The sequence below is a fragment of the Bombina bombina genome, chromosome 6, assembly GCF_027579735.1.
Source record: "Bombina bombina isolate aBomBom1 chromosome 6, aBomBom1.pri, whole genome shotgun sequence".
NCBI lineage: Eukaryota > Metazoa > Chordata > Amphibia > Anura > Bombinatoridae > Bombina > Bombina bombina.
This window is the reverse complement of record NC_069504.1, coordinates 547,363,253-547,384,760: the sequence shown is the minus strand read 5'-3', so window position 1 is coordinate 547,384,760 and position 21,508 is coordinate 547,363,253. Positions and strand designations below refer to the sequence as shown.

The following is a 21,508-nucleotide window of genomic DNA, read 5'->3' as shown; positions in this document are numbered from 1 at the left end:
CTGAGAAGGGCTCAAATGTGTGTATAGATTAGTGTGTGTGTGTATATATATATATATATATATATATATATATATATATATATATATAATGTATGTATATACAGGTATGTGTGTGTATGTGTTTATATGTGTGCACATACATATATATTTACACACACACACACACATATATATATATATATATATATATATATATATATATATATATATATATATATATATATATATATATATAGATAGAGAGAGAGAGATATGTATGTGCACATATAATAATCTATACACGTGTATATACGTGTGTGTGTTTATATGTGTACAAATGTATGTGTGCACAAACATCTTGCTAATCTATCTATCTATCTATCTATCTATCTATCTATCTATCTATATATATATATATATACCTTTGACCACTTCTCAAACACCTTGACATATTAAATATCCCTCTTTTAAACAAAGTGAATATTTTTTATAGCAATACTTCAAATACCTATTGTCATCAAATAGAAATGCTATTTTATTTATATATATATATATATATATATATATATATATATATATATCTTTTAAGTGTAGAGCATAGGAATTTAAACTATTTCTTAATGCACTTTCGGCTTTAGCACAGTTACCTAGCGCACCTTCGGGTTAGCATGCGAGTGAAAACCAAAAGAGGCTTTTGTAGTGCGCCCTTTAGAAAACTATGGGGAAAGGGAATTGGTGTGATTGCGCTATCTGACCTCCAGATGTTAGTGCGCCTGTCTCACTATTTAGCTAACTTTTTACTTTCAAACTGTAATGCAAGAAAAGAAACGCTATTGATTTTAACTTGAGGGCAGCAAGCACTCAATAGCACTAATATTTTTGTGTCTACTTGTAATCTAGTCCTTAGTCATTTTTGTGTCTACTTGTAAGCTAGGTCTTAGTCATTTTAATGGTATGAAAAATATGTTTATATTAAATGCTGACCACCTCTGTTGATGACACAAGCTGTTGGACCATGCATCAACTTGGTGTAAGGTTATTTTAATTGATTTATATTTTTATTGGCCTACATTCCCTAGGAAAGTTACTTTACATTAGATACTATTACATTTAAGTGAAAGTTTTAAGATTCTTCTCACTTTGAAGACCTCTCAGTTATTAACCCCTTAACGACCAAGGACGTACGCCTTACGTCCTCAAAAAAAATACAGTTAATGACCGAGGACGTATGGCGTACGTCCTTGGTCTGGAAAGCAGCTGGAAGCGATCCTGTTCGCTTCCAGCTGCTTTCCGGTTCTTGCAGTGATGCCTCGATATGGAGGCATCCTGCAATAACCCCCCTTGGCCATCCGATGCAGAGAGAGCCACTCTGTGGCCCTCTCTGCATCAGACATCGATGGCCGGTATTGTTGGTGGGTGGGAGCCTACGTGGGAGGCGGGAGGGCGGCCATCGATGCTCTGTGTGGAGTGGAGGGGGCGGGATCGTGGGCGGGACCTACGGGGCGCGCATGGGGAACCGCTACACTACAGAAAAAAATGAGCTTAAAAGTAATTTTTTTTTTAAAGTAATAAAAAATGCATCTAAGGGATCTGGAAGGGGTGGGGGGTTGGTATTGGGGGGGGGGGGGGAAGCTACACTACAGAAAAGGGCATTTTTTTAATAAAAAGGCAGATTTTTTTACTAAACTGGGTACTGGCAGACAGCTGCCAGTACCCAAGATGGCGCCCATTAAGGCAGAGGGGAAGGGTTGGAGAGCTGTTTGGTGGGGGATCAGTGAGGTTGGGGGCTAAGGGGGATCCTACACATCAGCATATGTAAATATGCTAAAAAAAAAAAAAAAAGGCCAAATACCTTTTATTTTAGTACTGGCAGAGTTTCTGCCAGTACTTAAGATGGCGGGGACAATTGTTGGGTGGGGGAGGGAAGAGAGCTGTTTGGGAGGGATCAGGGGTCTGATGTTTCAGGTGGGAGGCTGAGCTCTACACTAAAGCTAAAATTAACCCTGCAAGCTCCATACAAGCTACATAATTAACCCCTTCACTGCTAGCTAAAATACACGTGTGATGCGCAGCGGCATTTAGCGGCCTTCTAATTACCAAAAAGCAATGCCAAAGCCATATATGTCTGCTATTTCTGAACAAAGGGGATCCCAGAGAAGCATTTACATCCATTTGTGCCATAATTGCACAAGCTGTTTGTAAATAATTTCAGCGAGAAACCTAAAGTTTGTGAAAAAGTTTTTGAAAAAGGGAACGTTTTTTTTTATTTGATCGCATTTGGCGGTGAAATGGTGGCATGAAATATACCAAAATGGGCCTAGATCAATACTTTGGGTTGTCTACTACACGCAACTAAAGCTAAAATTAACCCTACAAGCTCCCTAATTAACCCCCGCACTGCTGGGCATAATACACGTGTGGTGCGCAGCGGCATTTAGCGGCCTTCTAATTACCAAAAAGCAAAGCCAAAGTCATATATGTCTGCTATTTATGAACAAAGGGGATCCCAGAGAAGCATTTACAACTATTTGTGCCATAATTGCACAAGCTGTTTGTAAATGATTTCAGTGAGAAACCTAAAATTGAGAAAAATGTAACGTTTTTTTTTTAAATTTGATCGCATTTGGCGGTGAAATGGTGGCATGAAATATACCAAAATTGGCCTAAATCAATACTTGGGGTTGTCTACTACACTAAAGCTAAAACTACCCCAAAAAGCTCCCTACATGCTCCCTAATTAACCCCTTCACTGCTGGGCATAATACACGTGTGGTGCGCAGTGGCATTTAGCGGCCTTCTAATTACCAAAAAGCAACGCCAAATTCATATATGTCTGCTATTTCTGAACAAAGGGGATCCCAGAAAAGAATTTACAACCATTTATGCCATAATTGCACAAGCTGTTTGTAAATAATTTAAGTTATAAACCAAAAGTTTGTGAAAAAATTTAGGAAAAAGTGAACGATTTTTTGTATTTGATCGCATTTTGCGGCGAAATGGTGGCATGAAATATACCAAAATGGGCCTAGATCAATACTTTGGGATGTCTTCTAAAAATATATATATACATGTCAATGGCTATTCAGAGATTCCTGAAAGATATCAGTGTTCTAATGTAACTAGCGCTAATTTTGAAAAAAAAAAAATGGTTTGGAAATAGCAAAGTGCTATTTGTATTTATGGCCCTATAACTTACAAAAAAAGCAAAGAACATGTAAACATTGGGTATTTCTAAACTCAGGACAAAATTTAGAAACTATTTAGCATGGGTGTTTTTTGGTGGTTGTAGATGTGTAACAGATTTTGGGGGTCAAAGTTAGAAAAAGTGTGTTTTTCCCCATTTCCCCCATATTTTATAAAAAAAATTTATAGTAAATTATAAGATATGATGAAAATAATGGTATCTTTAGAAAGTCCATTTAATGGCGAGAAAAACGGTATCTAATATGTGTGGGTACAGTAAATGAGTAAGAGGAAAATTACAGCTAAACACAAACACCTCAAAATTGTAAAAATAGCCTTGGTCCCAAATGGACAGAAAATGGAAAAGTGCTGTGGTCATTAAGGGGTTAATTTATTAAATAAAATGCAGTTACAACATACTTAAATTGCTTGGCATGTTCACTGCATTGCTGATATTGCATATGTTTTGTTTGACAGATTTGAAACATTTGAAATCAATAGTTTCGAACAATTCTGTATCAATTATGCAAATGAAAAGCTGCAACAACAGTTCAACTTGGTATGTTTGTTACAAATGCTTTCATGTGACCATAATATTCTTAGAGCAACACATACAATAGCTCCTATAGACAGGAATTGCTGCATGCTGCACATTACCCGTAAAAAGCTGATAAACAAGTTTAACAACTATAAACACTAGTGTTTGTTACCTTAAGCACCAGACTAGCCAATCATTTTTGTCTAAAATTCCCTTTAATCTTTTTATGCTTATTTCATCCAGGCCATTATATGGTTTCTTTAATTTAGGCACTTGTAAATAAAAACAGACATGTGCAGATATAGTATATGTGGCTGGAAATTTCTAATTGCAGCAGACGAGTAAGATCTTTTCCCCCGACCGGTCTGTCGATCTATCTGTCTATCTTTCTTTTTATATTCTACAGTGTTAATTCATGTTTGAAACAATGCAGTATTTTACTGTTATGTATAGATAAATCAATATCTGTAGCTTAGTTAGGACTATGTTTTTGCTGATTAAATCAAATTATGAACCTTTATAACCCTAATGCTAATTTCGAATCAATAGATTTGATTACTCCATATGACTGTGAGGGACAATTTTGGTTTTAAAGCCAATTACTTTTACTCAGATTCATATTTTATTTCTAGCATGTTTTCAAGCTGGAACAAGAAGAATATATGAAAGAAGATATTCCATGGACTCTCATAGATTTTTATGACAATCAACCAGTCATTGACCTGATTGAAGCAAAAATGGGAATTTTAGAGCTTCTAGATGAAGAATGTTTGGTACAGTTTATTTAAATTATATATACTGCAATACAAATATTTAATGTAATGTTTATAATGTCTTAAATCATCGTTTTCATTGGAGCTTTGACTATTTTATTGATAAGGAATTATACTACTACTTGGGGAAGCATGCAAAACAGTCATTTGATATTTACTACACAGGGAGGTCTGTCTATAATGCTGTAGAAAAGAGAATAGTGTACAGCGCAAGAGAGTGTACTCACAAGCTCACTTAAAGGACCAGTAAACACAGTAGATTTGCATAATCAACAAATTCAAAATAACAAGACAATACAATAGCATTTACTCTGAATTTCAAATCAGTAGATTTTTTTCCAACAGATTTTAAAGTTATGTATATTTCCACTCCCCCTGTACCATGTGATAGCAATCAGCCAATCACAAATGCATATACGTATAGTCTGTGAATTCTTGCACATGCTCAGTAGGAGCTGGTGACTCAAAAAGTGTAAATATAAAAGACTGTGCACATTTTTTTTAATGGAAGTAAATTGGAAAGTTGTTTAAAATTACATGCTGTATCTGAATCATGAAAATTTAATTTGACCTGAGTGTTCCTTTAAATATAAACGATTACCTAACCTAATCGTTTAAAAACGTACAAGGGGAGTGTCACAGGAGCGCCAAAGAATGGCTAAAGTGTGCTAACAGAGGATATGGTGAAAAGTTTAAAAATTATACTAGTTTAATAAACAACAAAATTACATATATGAATTAAAAAATACAATCTAAAACAAATAATATTTGTAAGAGAGCCATTTGATTCAGTTGCCAGTGATCACTTGGTATGTGGAAAAAATCAGTAGGGTGTGTGCACAAAAAAGTGCTAGATTAGCCCAAGACAATATATATATAAAAATAAAAAAAGGAGTATTGGAATATTCTTTTAAAAAAAATGTCCAAAAAAAATTGAGGAATATGTGTTTCAGGGGAGTGTTCTTAAAGTTAATTCAGTGATGTCCGGGAGTATAAGAAATTAAATCCAGGATTAAGATGAGAGTAATATCAGAGTGTAAAAAAAGTTGGGAGGGACTTCCAAAAAGGGTAGGTGCAGTATCCTTTGGGGACCTGTGAAGGATAAATGAAAAAACAGGTATAATAAATCTGAGTGGTAAATGGAGCCTATATGGTAGTAGGCTTACCTTGTTATAGCAAACAATTTGCAGGGGAAGACAGCACCTCACTCCAAGTCCTGGGGCACGGAATAAAGGGTTAGCAAGACCCCAACATCATAGAAAATTCCAAAAAGATTTCCAGCCTCCAAATAATGACTAAGAACCAATTGCTGGTTTGAAACATTGTTGTTTCTATTTTATGGACCCTGTATAAATAAAGGTTTTTTATTCATTATTTGGAGGCTGGAAATCTTTTTGGAATTACCTTGTTATAGTACAGGAAACTTGGGCTGGTATGTCAGAATAGATCGTCAATACATTTCGGCCTTGTATAAGACCTTTTTCAATGCTGAAAAAACCTTATACAAGGCAGAAAAAAGGCATTATACAAGGCCAAAACGCGTTGACTATCTATTTTGACGAACCAGCCCAAGTTTCCTGCACTATAACAAGGTAAGCCTATTACCATGTAGGCTCCATTTACCACTCAGATTTTTTGCACCTGTTTGTTCATTTATCTTTCACAGGTCCCCGAAGGATACTGCGCCTACCCTTTTTGGACGTCCCTCCCAACACTTTTTACACTCTGGAACTTTTTATCCCTACCATTATATCCTTTATATATCTGGACACAAACATTACTCTCATCTTAATCCTGAATATAATTTCTTATACTCCTGTACTTCACTTAATTAACTTTAAGAACACTCCCCTGGAACACATATACCCCATTTTTTTGGACATTTCTTTTTGGAAATATTCCAGTACTCATATATATATATATATATATATAATGTTGTCTTGTGCTAATCTAGCACTCATCTTTTTTGTGCACACACCCTACTTGGGTGATTTTTTCCACATACCAAGTGATCACTGGCAACTGATTTGAACGGTTCTCTTACTAATATACTTTGTTCTAGATTGTATTTTTTAATTCTTATGTGTAATTTTGTTTTTTATTAAACCAGTATATTTTTTTAACTTTTCACCATATCCTCTGTTAGCACACTTTAGCCATTCTTTGACACTCTGTTGAAACTCCCCTCTTTCTAAAATGCTGACCTGCCACCTGACTTGTGTGGTGGATAATAATCAGTGTGGTTGGTTAAACTTGGGCATGCCAAGTTGTTCAAAAGGCCAACTATCTACATAAATTAAAGACTGTTTTTGACTGACTTTAAAAATAGGTAAAGGCAGAAAAGAACAGAAATTAAGAAAGCTGATGTAACAAAGTATTCAAGACTAAGGCAAAAGCGTAATCTCAGTCCAAACAGGGATCAAATCCAAGATGTCAGACAGTCTAGACAGGGTTCAAATCTAGAGAATCAGTATAGGTAAAGCAGTGAAAGGTTTTAATAATCGTGGTTGAATGTCAAACTACATAAACAATAAAAAAAAGTCTTCAACTGCACATTAAGAACAGTCAGTAAATGAAGTGAAAATTATTTATACAGGCAAGGAAGTGGTCAGCACATTTGAGTCAAACAGACTTCAGCAAATCATGATAACTGCAGAGACAATGGATGCATGCTTGAGCGCACACACACATGTAAGTGTGCGCTGTTCTTACAAGATACAGGGTAACATAAAAATGTATTTGTTAAATATCTTTACACCTGACCCTTGCTATAGTCATCCATCACTGATATGATGTAAACTTTTCTGACTCCTATAAGTTGCAAATAGCTTTGCAAATGAGAGTGTTTAGTAACCTTTTCTTTTTTTTTTTGTAAGTTCCACTGATGGTAATGACATGATTAAAAAAAAAGTTAGATTGTAAAATATTAAAGGCTAGAATATGAGTAGAGCGTTAACAATTACGCGCTTATGATAAGGGATTTATTGCGGCAGTTTGCACTCATCTGGTTTTTCGCTCATATTACAAGTTAAAAGTAAACACAATCGCTTGAGCGCAATTAAAGTCAACGCACTGCGGGTTAGCGCAACCTAATAGCTCTTGTTAACTGTTTCACAAAACAAAAAAGTGTCACGAAACACATAAAAAATACATTACAAAGTACAGTTACACTCATAATAAAATAATAATAAATTATTAGAAAAATATATTGCAGAAAAAAGTTATAAGGACTCAAAGATATGAGGTCTCAGGTGTTAGGCAAAAAGGCAGGCAAAGGGCTTTAACATAGAGATACATACATATACATGTCTAAATATGTGTATATATATATATATATATATATATATATATGTGTGTGTGTGTGTAAATATGTATTTATATGTGTATTTTTTATTTAAAGACATATATACTGTACACATATAAACACATATATACTGTATATGCATTCATATGCATTGGAGCCCTTTACAGTTAAGTAGATGAAAACATAAAAGAACATATTTATTAAAAAAAAAAAAAATTTTTAAAAAGCATAAAGAAGCCTGTTATGATTGTCATATATGTCCAGAATGTCAAAGGATTTAACTTGAAAACTGTAAACAGCTGTCATTCAAATATTCTATAAGTAACATTTTCTTTAAATCCATAAATTTTCAATAGTGATATTGTTTTTCTCTGATCTGTTCTTAGTGTAATTTAATTTCTAATCAGGTACATTTTTTATGTTTATATATTGTAATTATTTTCACAGTTACCGCAGGGCACCGATGAAAACTGGTTACAAAAATTATACAATAACTATGTCAATAAGAACCCTTTATTTGAAAAACCCAGAATGTCTAACAGATCCTTCATTATCCAGCACTTTGCAGATAAGGTGAGTTGTATGATAAACACATTAACATGTTAAAATTGCTTTTCAATAAAAAAGTATTATATGTTAAGTACTTGGAAAGTGATGATCATCAAAAATGGTGTTTAGCTCTTACCTATAAGGTATAAGATTTAGTCTGATATTCCCTAAGAATGTTATACTTGTTAAGATTGGGGAACATGCTTCTTGACAAAATCTCATATTTTATTGCCAAACAGAAAGTTACTACCATGTATCATGTTTATAGTGATGCGGCACAATTTCACCTCTATTCCAGTCAGTGTGAGTTCCAACCAAAGGGGTTTGTCATGGGGTTTACAAATTCAAACCCACTTCAATCCATTTATCTAACAATTATCAAATACACTGCAGCTAACTCCTCCTATACTTGGCGTGCAGACCATTCAACACTTCCAGTCATTTAAAATATATTTCTTCTGTTAAGTGTGATCAGTCCACGGGTCATCATTACTTCTGGGATATTACTCCTCCCCAACAGGAAGTGCAAGAGGATTCACCCAGCAGAGCTGCATATAGCTCCTCCCCTCTACGTCACTCCCAGTCATTCTCTTGCACCCAACGACTAGATAGGATGTGTGAGAGGACTATGGTGATTATACTTAGTTTTATATCTTCAATCAAAAGTTTGTTATTTTAAAATAGCACCGGAGTGTGTTATTACCTCTCTGGCAGAGTTTGAAGAAGAATCTACCAGAGTTTTACTATGATTTTAGCCGGAGTAGTTAAGATCATATTGCTGTTTCTCGGCCATCTGAGGAGAGGTAAACTTCAGATCAGGGGACAGCGGGCAGATGAATCTGCAAAGAGGTATGTAGCAGCTTTTATTTTCTGACAATGGAATTGATGAGAAAATCCTGCCATACCGATATAATGTCATGTATGTATACTTTACACTTCAGTATTCTGGGGAATGGTACTTCACTGGAATTACACTGTAAGAAATACATAAAACTTTTTAATAACTAAGAAATTATGTTTAACGTTTTTGCTGGAATGTAAAATCGTTTTCATTTGCTGAGGTACTGAGTGAATAAATGTTTGGGCACTATTTTTCCACTTGGCAGTTGCTTGATCTTTTTTCTGACAGTTTCTGTTCTCTCTCACTGCTGTGTGTGAGGGGGAGGGGCCGTTTTTTGGCGCTTTTGCTACGCATCAGAAATTTCAGTCAGCAGCTCATTGTATTTCCTGCATGATCCGGTTCATCTCTACAGAGCTCAGGGGTCTTCAAAACTTGTTTTGAGGGAGGTAATTTCTCTCAGCAGAGCTGTGAGATTATAGTTGACTGAGATAAAAAACGTTTATTCTGTAATTTTTTTCTGCTTTCAGAATTAGTTGTCTTTTGCTAATGGGATCAAACCTTTGCTAAAGTTGTGTTGTTTACAAGGATTGAGGCTATAACTGTTTCAATTTATTAATTTTCAACTGTCATAAATCTTCTGTGATTCTTAAAGGCACAGTACGTTTTTAATAATATTCTAATAGAATTGTATTCCAAGTTGCAAGTTTATTTGCTAGTGTGTTAAACATGTCTGATTCAGAGGAAGATACCTGTGTCATTTGTTGCAATGCCAAAGTGGAGCCCAATAGAAATTTATGTACTAACTGTATTGATGCTACTTTAAATAAAAGTCAATCTGTACAAATTGAACAAATTTCACCAAACAACGAGGGGAGAGTTATGCCGACTAACTCGCCTCACGTGTCAGTACCTGCATCTCCCGCTCGGGAGGTGCGCGATATGGTGGCGCCCAGTACAGCTGGGCGGCCATTACAGATAACTTTACAAGATATGGCCACTGTTATGACTGAAGTTTTGGCTAAATTACCAGAACTAAGAGGCAAGCGTGATCACTCTGGGGTTAGAACAGAGTGCGCTGATAATATTAGGGCCATGTCAGACACTGCGTCACAGGTGGCAGAACATGAGGACGGAGAACTTCATTCTGTGGGTGACGGTTCTGATCCAAACAGACTGGATTCAGATATTTCAAATTTTAAATTTAAGCTGGAAAACCTCCGTGTATTACTAGGGGAGGTGTTAGCGGCTCTGAATGATTGTAACACAGTTGCAATACCAGAGAAAATGTGTAGGTTGGATAAATATTTTGCGGTACCGGCGAGTACTGATGTTTTTCCTATACCTAAGAGACTTACTGAAATTGTTACTAAGGAGTGGGATAGACCCGGTGTGCCGTTCTCACCCCCTCCGATATTTAGAAAAATTTTTCCAATAGACGCCACCACACGGGACTTGTGGCAAACGGTCCCTAAGGTGGAGGGAGCAGTTTCTACTTTAGCTAAGCGTACCACTATCCCGGTGGAGGATAGCTGTGCTTTTTCAGATCCAATGGATAAAAAATTAGAGGGTTACCTTAAGAAAATGTTTGTTCAACAAGGTTTTATATTGCAACCCCTTGCATGCATTGCGCCGGTCACGGCTGCAGCGGCATTCTGGATTGAGTCTCTGGAAGAGAACATTAGTTCAGCTACTCTGGACGACATTACGGACAGGCTTAGAGTCCTTAAACTAGCTAATTCATTCATTTCGGAGGCCGTAGTACATTTAACTAAACTTACGGCTAAGAATTCAGGATTCGCCATTCAGGCACGCAGGGCGCTGTGGCTAAAATCCTGGTCAGCTGATGTTACTTCTAAGTCTAAATTGCTTAATATAGCTTTTAAAGGCAGTCCTTATTTGGGCCTGGTTTGAAAGAAATTATCGCTGACATTACAGGAGGTAAAGGCCACGCCCTGCCTCAAGACAGGGCCAAACCTAAGGCCAAACAGTCTAATTTTCGTTCCTTTCGGAATTTCAAAGCAGGAGCAGCATCAACTTCCTCTGCCCCAAAGCAAGAAGGATCTGTTGCTCGCTACAGACAAAACTGGAGACCTAACCAGTCGTGGAACAAGGGCAAGCAGGCCAGGAAACCTGCTGCTGCCCCTAAAACAGCATGAATTGAGGGCCCCCGATCCGGGATCGGATCTAGTGGGGGGCAGACTTTCTCTCTTCGCCCAGGCTTGGGCAAGAGATGTCCAGGATCCCTGGGCGCTAGAGATAATATCTCAGGGATACCTTCTGGACTTCAAATACTCTCCTCCAAGAGAGAGATTTCATCTGTCAAGGTTGTCAACAATCCAGACAAAGAAAGAGGCGTTTCTACGCTGCGTACAAGAGCTCTTGTTAATGGGAGTAATCCATCCAGTTCCACGGTCGGAACAGGGACAAGGGTTTTACTCAAATCTGTTTGTGGTTCCCAAAAAAGAGGGAACTTTCAGACCAATCCTGGACTTAAAGATCCTAAACAAATTCCTAAGAGTTCCATCGTTCAAGATGGAGACTATTCGGACAATTTTACCTATGATCCAAGAGGGTCAGTACATGACCACTGTAGATTTAAAAGATGCTTACCTTCACATACCGATTCACAAAGATCATTACCGGTACCTAAGGTTTGCCTTCCTAGACAGGCATTACCAGTTTGTGGCTCTTCCATTCGGATTGGCTACAGCTCCAAGAATCTTCACAAAGGTTCTGGGTGCTCTTCTGGCGGTACTAAGACCGCGGGGAATCTCGGTAGCTCCATACCTAGATGACATTCTGATACAAGCTTCAAGCTTTCAAACTGCCAAGTTTCATACAAAGTTAGTACTGGCATTTCTAAGGTCACATGGATGGAAGGTGAACGAAAAGAAAAGTTCACTCGTTCCACTCACAAGAGTTCCCTTCCTGGGGACTCTTATAGATTCTGTAGAAATGAAGATTTACCTGACAGAGGACAGGCTAACAAGACTTCAAAGTGCTTGCCGCACCCTTCATTCCATTCAACACCCGTCAGTGGCTCAATGCATGGAGGTAATCGGCTTAATGGTAGCGGCAATGGACATAGTACCCTTTGCACGCTTACACCTCAGACCACTGCAACTGTGCATGCTAAGTCAGTGGAATGGGGATTACTCAGACTTGTCCCCTTCTCTGAATCTGGATCAAGAGACCAGAAATTCTCTTCTATGGTGGCTTTCTCGGCCACATCTGTCCAGGGGGATGCCATTCAGCAGACCAGACTGGACAATTGTAACAACAGACGCCAGCCTTCTAGGTTGGGGTGCCGTCTGGAATTCTCTGAAGGCTCAGGGACAATGGAGTCAGGAGGAGAGTCTCCTGCCAATAAACATTCTGGAATTGAGAGCAGTTCTCAATGCACTCCTGGCTTGGCCCCAGTTGACAACTCGGGGGTTCATCAGGTTTCAGTCGGACAACATCACGACTGTAGCTTACATCAACCATCAGGGAGGGACAGGAAGCTCCCTAGCAATGATGGAAGTATCAAAGATAATTCGCTGGGCAGAGTCTCACTCTTGCCACCTGTCAGCAATCCACATCCCGGGAGTGGAGAACTGGGAGGCGGATTTCTTAAGTCGTCAGACTTTTCATCCGGGGGAGTGGGAACTTCATCCGGAGGTCTTTGCCCAAATACTTCGACGTTGGGGCAAACCAGAGATAGATCTCATGGCGTCTCGTCAGAACGCCAAGCTTCCTCGTTACGGGTCCAGATCCAGGGATCCAGGAGCAGTCCTTGATAGATGCCCTGACAGCACCTTGGGATTTCAGGATGGCTTACGTGTTTCCACCCTTCCCGATGCTTCCTCGATTGATTGCCAGAATCAAACAGGAGAGAGCATCAGTGATTCTAATAGCACCTGCATGGCCACGCAGGACTTGGTATGCAGACCTAGTGGACATGTCATCCTGTCCACCTTGGTCTCTACCTCTGAAACAGGACCTTCTGATACAGGGTCCTTTCAAACATCAAAATCTAACTTCTCTGAAGCTGACTGCTTGGAAATTGAACGCTTGATTTTATCAAGACGTGGGTTTTCTGAGTCAGTTATTGATACCTTAATACAGGCTAGGAAGCCTGTTACCAGAAGGATTTACCATAAGATATGGCGTAAATACCTATATTGGTGTGAATCCAAAGGTTACTCTTGGAGTAAGGTTAGGATTCCTAGGATATTGTCTTTTCTACAAGAAGGTTTAGAAAAGGGTTTATCTGCTAGTTCTTTAAAGGGACAGATCTCAGCTCTGTCCATTCTGTTACACAAACGTCTGTCAGAAGTTCCTGACGTCCAGGCTTTTTGTCAGGCTTTGGCCAGGATTAAGCCTGTGTTTAAAACTGTTGCTCCACCATGGAGTTTAAACCTTGTTCTTAATGTTTTACAGGGCGTTCCGTTTGAACCCCTTCATTCCATTGATATAAAGTTGTTATCTTGGAAAGTTCTATTTTTAATGGCTATTTCCTCGGCTCGAAGAGTCTCTGAATTATCAGCCTTACATTGTGATTCTCCTTATTTGATTTTTCATTCGGATAAGGTAGTTCTGCGTACTAAACCTGGGTTCTTACCTAAGGTAGTCACTAACAGGAATATCAATCAAGAGATTGTTGTTCCTTCTTTGTGCCCAAATCCTTCTTCGAAGAAGGAACGTCTACTGCACAACCTGGACGTAGTCCGTGCTCTAAAATTTTACTTACAGGCAACTAAGGAATTTCGACAAACGTCTTCTCTGTTTGTCGTTTACTCTGGTCAGAGGAGAGGTCAAAAGGCTTCTGCTACCTCTCTTTCTTTTTGGCTTCGTAGCATAATTCGTTTAGCTTATGAGACTGCTGGACAGCAGCCTCCTGAAAGAATTACAGCTCATTCTACTAGAGCTGTGGCTTCCACTTGGGCCTTCAAGAATGAGGCCTCTGTTGAACAGATTTGCAAGGCTGCAACTTGGTCTTCGCTTCATACTTTTTCCAAATTTTACAAATTTGACACTTTTGCTTCCTCGGAGGCTATTTTTGGGAGAAAGGTTCTTCAGGCAGTGGTTCCTTCTGTATAAAGAGCCTGCCTATCCCTCCCGTCATCCGTGTACTTTTGCTTTGGTATTGGTATCCCAGAAGTAATGATGACCCGTGGACTGATCACACTTAACAGAAGAAAACATAATTTATGCTTACCTGATAAATTCCTTTCTTCTGTAGTGTGATCAGTCCACGGCCCGCCCTGTTTTTAAGGCAGGTAAATATTTTTTAAGTTATACTCCAGTCACCACTACACCCTTGGCTTCTCCTTTCTCGTTGGTCCTTGGTCGAATGACTGGGAGTGACGTAGAGGGGAGGAGCTATATGCAGCTCTGCTGGGTGAATCCTCTTGCACTTCCTGTTGGGGAGGAGTAATATCCCAGAAGTAATGATGACCCGTGGACTGATCACACTACAGAAGAAAGGAATTTATCAGGTAAGCATAAATTATGTTTTTTCTGCGGCTTTACAATTATTTTTCATTTTGAAATTTAACAACTTATAGCTTTTCTAATCTTAAAAGTTAATGAACTACATTTGTTTTTGGTTTGATAAAAAGTTAAACATGAAGTTCAAATCATACTTTTTAACTATGACATTTGTACACAAATTAAATATCATCTAAAAGTGTATTTCTGATTGCAATGTTTAGAGGTTTAAAATGTTAGATAAATGTAATCAAAATTATATGAAATTCTACATTGCATCCATGATTAATTAATGATTAATTAATATTATGGCTTAAGTGAAAAAACCTGCATTTCTACATATTTGTAGGTCATCATAAATATTGAATTAATTAATTTGCCATGTTTAACTTTTACTTTGGACAGAAATATTTTGCTTCCATGAAAATTCTAGCAAAAACAAGTTTAAAAATCTACAATGCACCTGTTTCTTTTGCTTTTTTGTTTCTTTTTTATTAAAAAAAATATTGTAATATGTTTTTTCTTTTAAATTTATTTAGCAGTTTCATATAGTGATTTAATAATTTAGAAATTGCTTAAAAAACAAAAAGAAAAAAAAAAGCAATATTTATTAGCAAGTTTACTTGAGAATTGCAATCCAGGCCATTGTTAGGAAAGAAAATTCAAGTGATTATAGGTGGGTACCAGTTCATGGGGTTATCCCCAAAACGTGAAAAACACACATTTAACCCCAACCCATAAAAACCAGGCCAATCAAATGTACCCTAGAGGGAGGGGCCATACATAATCTATAATCAATTGGAGACATACTGTATGTGAATTTTACCTTGGAGCGCCATTTTTTGTATTAGTGGACTTTTTTCTTAAGTTTTAAGCACTCGGATTGGAGTAAATAGACTGTATTGGTCTTTATATTAGTCTGTATAAATATCACTAGGTCAGGCATGAAGAACAACAGAAGTTGCTCAGTATGCTTATAGAAAATGTAGTATCTGCAAATGTCTCTGATGTCTAATATCAAGTGCACCCTTAACATCTAAATGTACTCAATAGTGACACATATTAGCAAGGGTGCATAGGAAGTAAGTGAAACTTATTTGAGATTTTTAGCACTTTTACTGCTGTTTGTATTGAGGAACTGCATTTAAGAGCATTCTATTTGTTCTTTATATAAAGTCTCAATTCTTTTTAGATAAAAAAAATGATTAGTATATTTTATCACAAGAAAGGGTTTCTAATATAATTTTTTTTTAAAGATGTGCATAATACTAAATAAGTCAAAGCAAAATGTTTTTTTTTCTCTCATAAACTTTGCACAGGTAGAATACAAATGTGATGGATTTTTGGAGAAAAACAGAGATACAGTGTATGACGTATTGATTGACCTGCTAAAAACCAGTAAGGTTTGTATGTATATCCTGCCGTAATATGTCTTAAAATAGAAAACTGCGCTATGAATAGCTCATTAAGATAGTATTTGTCGGGGGCGTGTCTGGGCTATGGCCGAATGTGGCGGCTAAACTGGAGGCTGTGATCAAGAGATTGCATTCTGCCATGTAATCAAGCTCTATTCCCATCATCCAACCTAATGTTTTAGTCTAGAAAGAAGAGGAAAGTTTACTGGATTGGGATATATATATATTGTGCACCTTACATTGCAGACTGTATAAGGGAATGGAAATCTCAGACCTGGGAAATAACCGCAAGTGGTTGCCTTGAGAAGAAAGAATGCCTTGGTCTCTTTGCGAAGGGAAAGCTTTGATGCACGTTAGTGATGGAGGTAGCAGAGTGCACAGCTCTCAACCCTTACTTTGTGCTAGTAAACCTTGAGAACAGCTGGGGGACATAGTGATATCATAAAAGTAGAGTTGTTTGACTTAGGAGTCCTAGCTCCTGCCTTCTTACCAAGCAAGAGTGTACAGATGCTGAAGAGAGCTGAATCTGCCTGTGTAGGTTTGTTCCTGAGATTTGTGAGCTCTCATGGACAAGATAAGCTAAATAATCTTTATGCTCTTAGCGGGGATTAGTTTGTAAATACCACTGTTGACGAGATAACCCCCCCCCACATGATGACCTACTGAACAGTATAAGGATTAGCCCCTTCATAATACTGATTGATGCTTATATTCATCTACATTCTTCTGTCTACATGCACATTTTTCATAATTAGACTCCTCATGTTTAAGTACCAAAGTTACAAAGCCATCCATATCCTGAGTAAAATTTGTGTTTGTAAATGATATAGGCCTAGATTACAAGTGGAGCGCAAAATTGCTCTTTCACAAGCATGATATTTGCGCTCCACTCAGTAATACCAGTGCATGCAAATGTGTGCTAGTATTACAAGTTAAGCGCAATGCAAACACAACCTCACATTACCTGGAAGCATTGCACTCACAAGACCGCCCTTTCATAGGCTCCAATGGGAGCCTCATTCTCATGCTGTCAGACACGGCAGAGAACCTAGCGCAGTGCTGGGGATGAGTCGCGCAGCGTTCAGTAGCAAATTAAAAATATATACTGTATGTATATGAATATATATGTTTATGTGTTTATATGTGTATATACATATATTAACACATAAATATAACGTATTGTCCCAAGTATAGGCTGCACCCAAATATAAGCTGCACCCTTAAAATTTGGTGCCATTTTACAAAAAAATTTAATTTGCACCTCCACATTGCTTCTCCTCTCCCTGCAAAATTTTCCAGGCACCGTGACCAGGATCCACTGTCAGCTTGAGCCATCTCCAAGTCTAAAAAACTGTAACTCTGTGCAAATTGAGTCCGTTCAGACACATATGTATAAATTATGGTATAATGTCTATATATATATATATATATATATATATATATATATATATATATATATTGCTCAAAAAACAAAGTATTGCAGTATGCAGTGATACCTTTTTATTGGACTAACATAGTATTTCAAAGACAAGCTTTCCAGAATTTTCCTCTCTTACTCAGTTCCAAAGCAATACTGATCAATCTGATATAGATACACATCACATACAACAAATGGAAGGGAGGGAGGGGGTGAGAGGGGTGTCATAAAAAGCAGAGAATGTGTCTGAAGGAGAAAATAGCTGAGAATAGCCAGAAAGAATAAATAAACAGAGGAGAGTAAATAGGCAAGATGAGAGGAAAAAACAAAAGGAAAAAGAAACCAATATAGGACAATAAGATGAGAGATTATAGAAAGTTATGGTAGTGTGTGAGAAAGACAGAGTCTACATTAAGTCCTTCATTTCTGGTATTGAAATGTGTGATCATTTTCATCTCAAACGTCTTTCGTTCATGAAAGTCTTTGAAATTCCCTTTAAGAATTTTAATCCTGAGGTTAAGGATGGAGTGACCAGTCTGGGTGAAGTGATGACCAACAGGGGTACAATATTCATTTTCCTTGTGGTTTTTGATTGAGTGTCTGTGTAGATTCATTCTGAGATGCAGCTTTAGGCCAGTTTCTCCAATGTAGCAACCTCTGTCACACGCTGTACACTGTATTATACAGGGAGTGCAGAATTATTAGGCAAGTTGTATTTTTGAGGATTAATTTTATTATTGAACAACAACCATGTTCTCAATGAACCCAAAAAACTCATTAATATCAAAGCTGAATAGTTTTGGAAGTAGTTTTTAGTTTGTTTTTAGTTATAGCTATTTTAGGGGGATATCTGTGTGTGCAGGTGACTATTACTGTGCATAATTATTAGGCAACTTAACAAAAAACAAATATATACCCATTTCAATTATTTATTTTTACCAGTGAAACCAATATAACATCTCAACATTCACAAATATACATTTCTGACATTCAAAAACAAAACAAAAACAAATCAGTGACCAATATAGCCACCTTTCTTTGCAAGGACACTCAAAAGCCTGCCATCCATGGATTCTGTCAGTGTTTTGATCTGTTCACCATCAACATTGCGTGCAGCAGCAACCACAGCCTCCCAGACACTGTTCAGAGAGGTGTACTGTTTCCCCTCCTTGTAAATCTCACATTTGATGATGGACCACAGGTTCTCAATGGGGTTCAGATCAGGTGAACAAGGAGGCCATATCATTAGATTTTCTTCTTTTATACCCTTTCTTGCCAGCCACGCTGTGGAGTACTTGAACGCGTGTGATGGAGCATTGTCCTGCATGAAAATCATGTTTTTCTTGAAGGATGCAGACTTCTTCCTGTACCACTGCATGAAGAAGGTGTCTTCCAGAAACTGGCAGTAGGACTGGGAGTTGAGCTTGACTCCATCCTCAACCCGAAAAGTCCCCACAAGCTCATCTTTGATGATATCAGCCCAAACCAGTACTCCACCTCCACCTTGCTGGCGTCTTAGTCGGACTGGAGCTCTCTGCCCTTTACCAATCCAGCCACGGGCCCATCCATCTGGCCCATCAAGACTCACTCTCATTTCATCAGTCCATAAAACCTTAGAAAAATCAGTCTTGAGATATTTCTTGGCCCAGTCTTGACGTTTCAGCTTGTGTGTCTTGTTCAGTGGTGGTCGTCTTTCAGCCTTTCTTACCTTGGCCATGTCTCTGAGTATTGCACACCTTGTGCTTTTGGGCACTCCAGTGATGTTGCAGCTCTGAAATATGGCCAAACTGGTGGCAAGTGGCATCTTGGCAGCTGCACGCTTGACTTTTCTCAGTTCATGGGCAGTTATTTTGCGCCTTGGTTTTTCCACACGCTTCTTGCGACCCTGTTGACTATTTTGAATGAAACGCTTGATTGTTCGATGATCACGCTTCAGAAGCTTTGCAAGTTTAAGAGTGCTGCATCCCTCTGCAAGATATCTCACTATTTTTGACTTTTCTGAGCCTGTCAAGTCCTTCTTTTGCCAAAGGAAAAGAAGTTGCCTAATAATTATGCACACCTGATATAGGGTGTTGATGTCATTAGACCACACCCCTTCTCGTTACAGAGATGCACATCACCTAATATGCTTAATTGGTAGTAGGCTTTCGAGCCTATACAGCTTGGAGTAAGACAACATGCATAAAGAGGATGATGTGGTCAAAATACTAATTTGCCTAATAATTCTGCACTCACTGTATATATATAGTATTATATATATATATATATATATATATATAAATATATATATATATATACAGAATGATGTGAAGGGGACGCAATTGCATATATTGTAATATTTAGAGCTGGATAATAGTATAAATCACTATTAAAGTATAGGCAAAATAGCCTCAATTAAGTTAAAGATTTAGTGGTGCAGACCCTTGAAAAAATGTAGCATGAGTAAGCCAGAGAAGCAGCCTCAGGAATGTAATCCTGAATAAAAGACAGGGAAAATCAGCACTCTTTTATTAGAAAGCAGCTCGTCTCACATAATTAAGTAAGGTGGCAAGATTTGGATGAGTAATGACGCTCCCCCCTCCACTCCAAAGAAGGCACACACAGACTTCTGTTTGTTAATTAATAAGTTTTTATATCAATGATTTCAAATAAAATACATAAACCTAATGAAAATTAATAAAACAGAACTTGAAATAATAAATAAATAAAAAATGAACCTGACCGGTCAGGGGTACATGCAAAAGTCATAAGTAAAGCGTCAACAATATAATGTTGAATAGACCATATTCAAGGTCTAGACCCAGATTGGCCCTGTCATGAGCTCCGCTCGTAAGCGTATTGATAGGAGCTAAATCTGTAATAGAAACATGTCAGGGTTTCAACAAGGCCGAAATGTTAAATAAAGGTATCTCGTTACAAGCCTGGATAGAGGATATATAAATGTGCAAGCTTTGTTAAATATACAGCGTTTCAAGCTTATACCTCATAAGTCCACTACAGTCTAACTACACCCGGCTGCACACAGCACCCCTGTAAGGGGGAGTAACACTGGGCAGGTTTTCAAAGGGGATCTAAGCAGACTGTAAAGTGGATCAAATGGATATGTACAGCGTATTATGCAGACATAGAATATAACACGTTAATAGCCATTCTTGATTAGAGAAATATGTATGGCACTGCTTAGGTCCTGCCTTAGACTGTAAAGCAAGCGTGTAGGAGTTCATGCAGGTTAAGGGTTAAAGCAGCTGCTGTTGTTAGAGCAAGTTCATCAAGCAGTCAGATAGGTTAGTGCGGTCCAGAACCTTGCAAGTCCCATACATTCACTGTAAAAGCTCCCAAATATCAGAGGTAATCAGCATGTATAGCACGTCAGATAAAGGTAATGCAACTGCCGTCATTTATGCAAAGTACCATCGGCAACTTCAACCGAGATTGACAGTTAATGTTTAGCAAGGAGGTCTTATGTCCGCATACTCTTTATCCAACACAAAAGCTGGCAGAATAGGTATCACCGTTTTGGACAACAGTTCTTATACGACCTGTTTGTGCGTAATCCTCAATTCCTTCAACACCAGGTAGTTTCAGTATAGGCCAACGCTATACATGGAGACAGCGCGGCGTCTTTACAAGAGAATTCAGTTGACAGCAGCACTTGCATGTATCATGTGACCGGCCAGGACAGCCAATGCCTACGCGCGTTTCACCCACTCGTCTTCACTTACGCGCATTTCACCAGCTCGTCTTTACTTCAGACCGGGCTTCGTCAGGGCGGTATTCTGGTTACGTCAATGCGTCCTCCTTTATAGTAATCACAAGTTCGCCTCTGCTGGTGGGTGAAATTATTGCATATCATACCCAAGCAGCTCTTCCAGTGAGGATTTCCAGGCCACTTGGGATACACTTAAAAGTATTGTTATAAATCAATTATCTAGTAAGAAACAATTTAAATGAAATTTCATATATATATATATGCAAAGGACTGTGACCAATGCAAAGGACTGTGAGACCAAATATTAATGGCATGCAAAGAACACTTA

The 21,508-nt window shown here is 38.0% G+C and overlaps 1 protein-coding gene and 1 long non-coding RNA gene across 2 annotated transcripts in view; one reads left to right on the top strand and one right to left on the bottom strand.

The window, feature by feature from the left end:
* MYO5C (myosin VC) overlaps nt 1-21,508 on the top strand; it is a 315,165-nt gene that overhangs the window by 66,799 nt on the left and 226,858 nt on the right. The window contains exons 11-14 of the mRNA XM_053717482.1: nt 3,640-3,721; nt 4,333-4,473; nt 8,225-8,350; nt 15,959-16,042. Of these exons, the coding sequence (XP_053573457.1) occupies nt 3,640-3,721; nt 4,333-4,473; nt 8,225-8,350; nt 15,959-16,042 (433 nt within the window). The remainder of the gene's footprint in view (nt 1-3,639; nt 3,722-4,332; nt 4,474-8,224; nt 8,351-15,958; nt 16,043-21,508) is intronic.
* LOC128663253 (uncharacterized) overlaps nt 5,436-21,508 on the bottom strand; it is an 87,527-nt gene continuing 71,454 nt past the window's right edge. The window contains exon 3 of the long non-coding RNA XR_008402841.1: nt 5,436-5,565. This is a non-coding gene — a long non-coding RNA (uncharacterized LOC128663253). The remainder of the gene's footprint in view (nt 5,566-21,508) is intronic.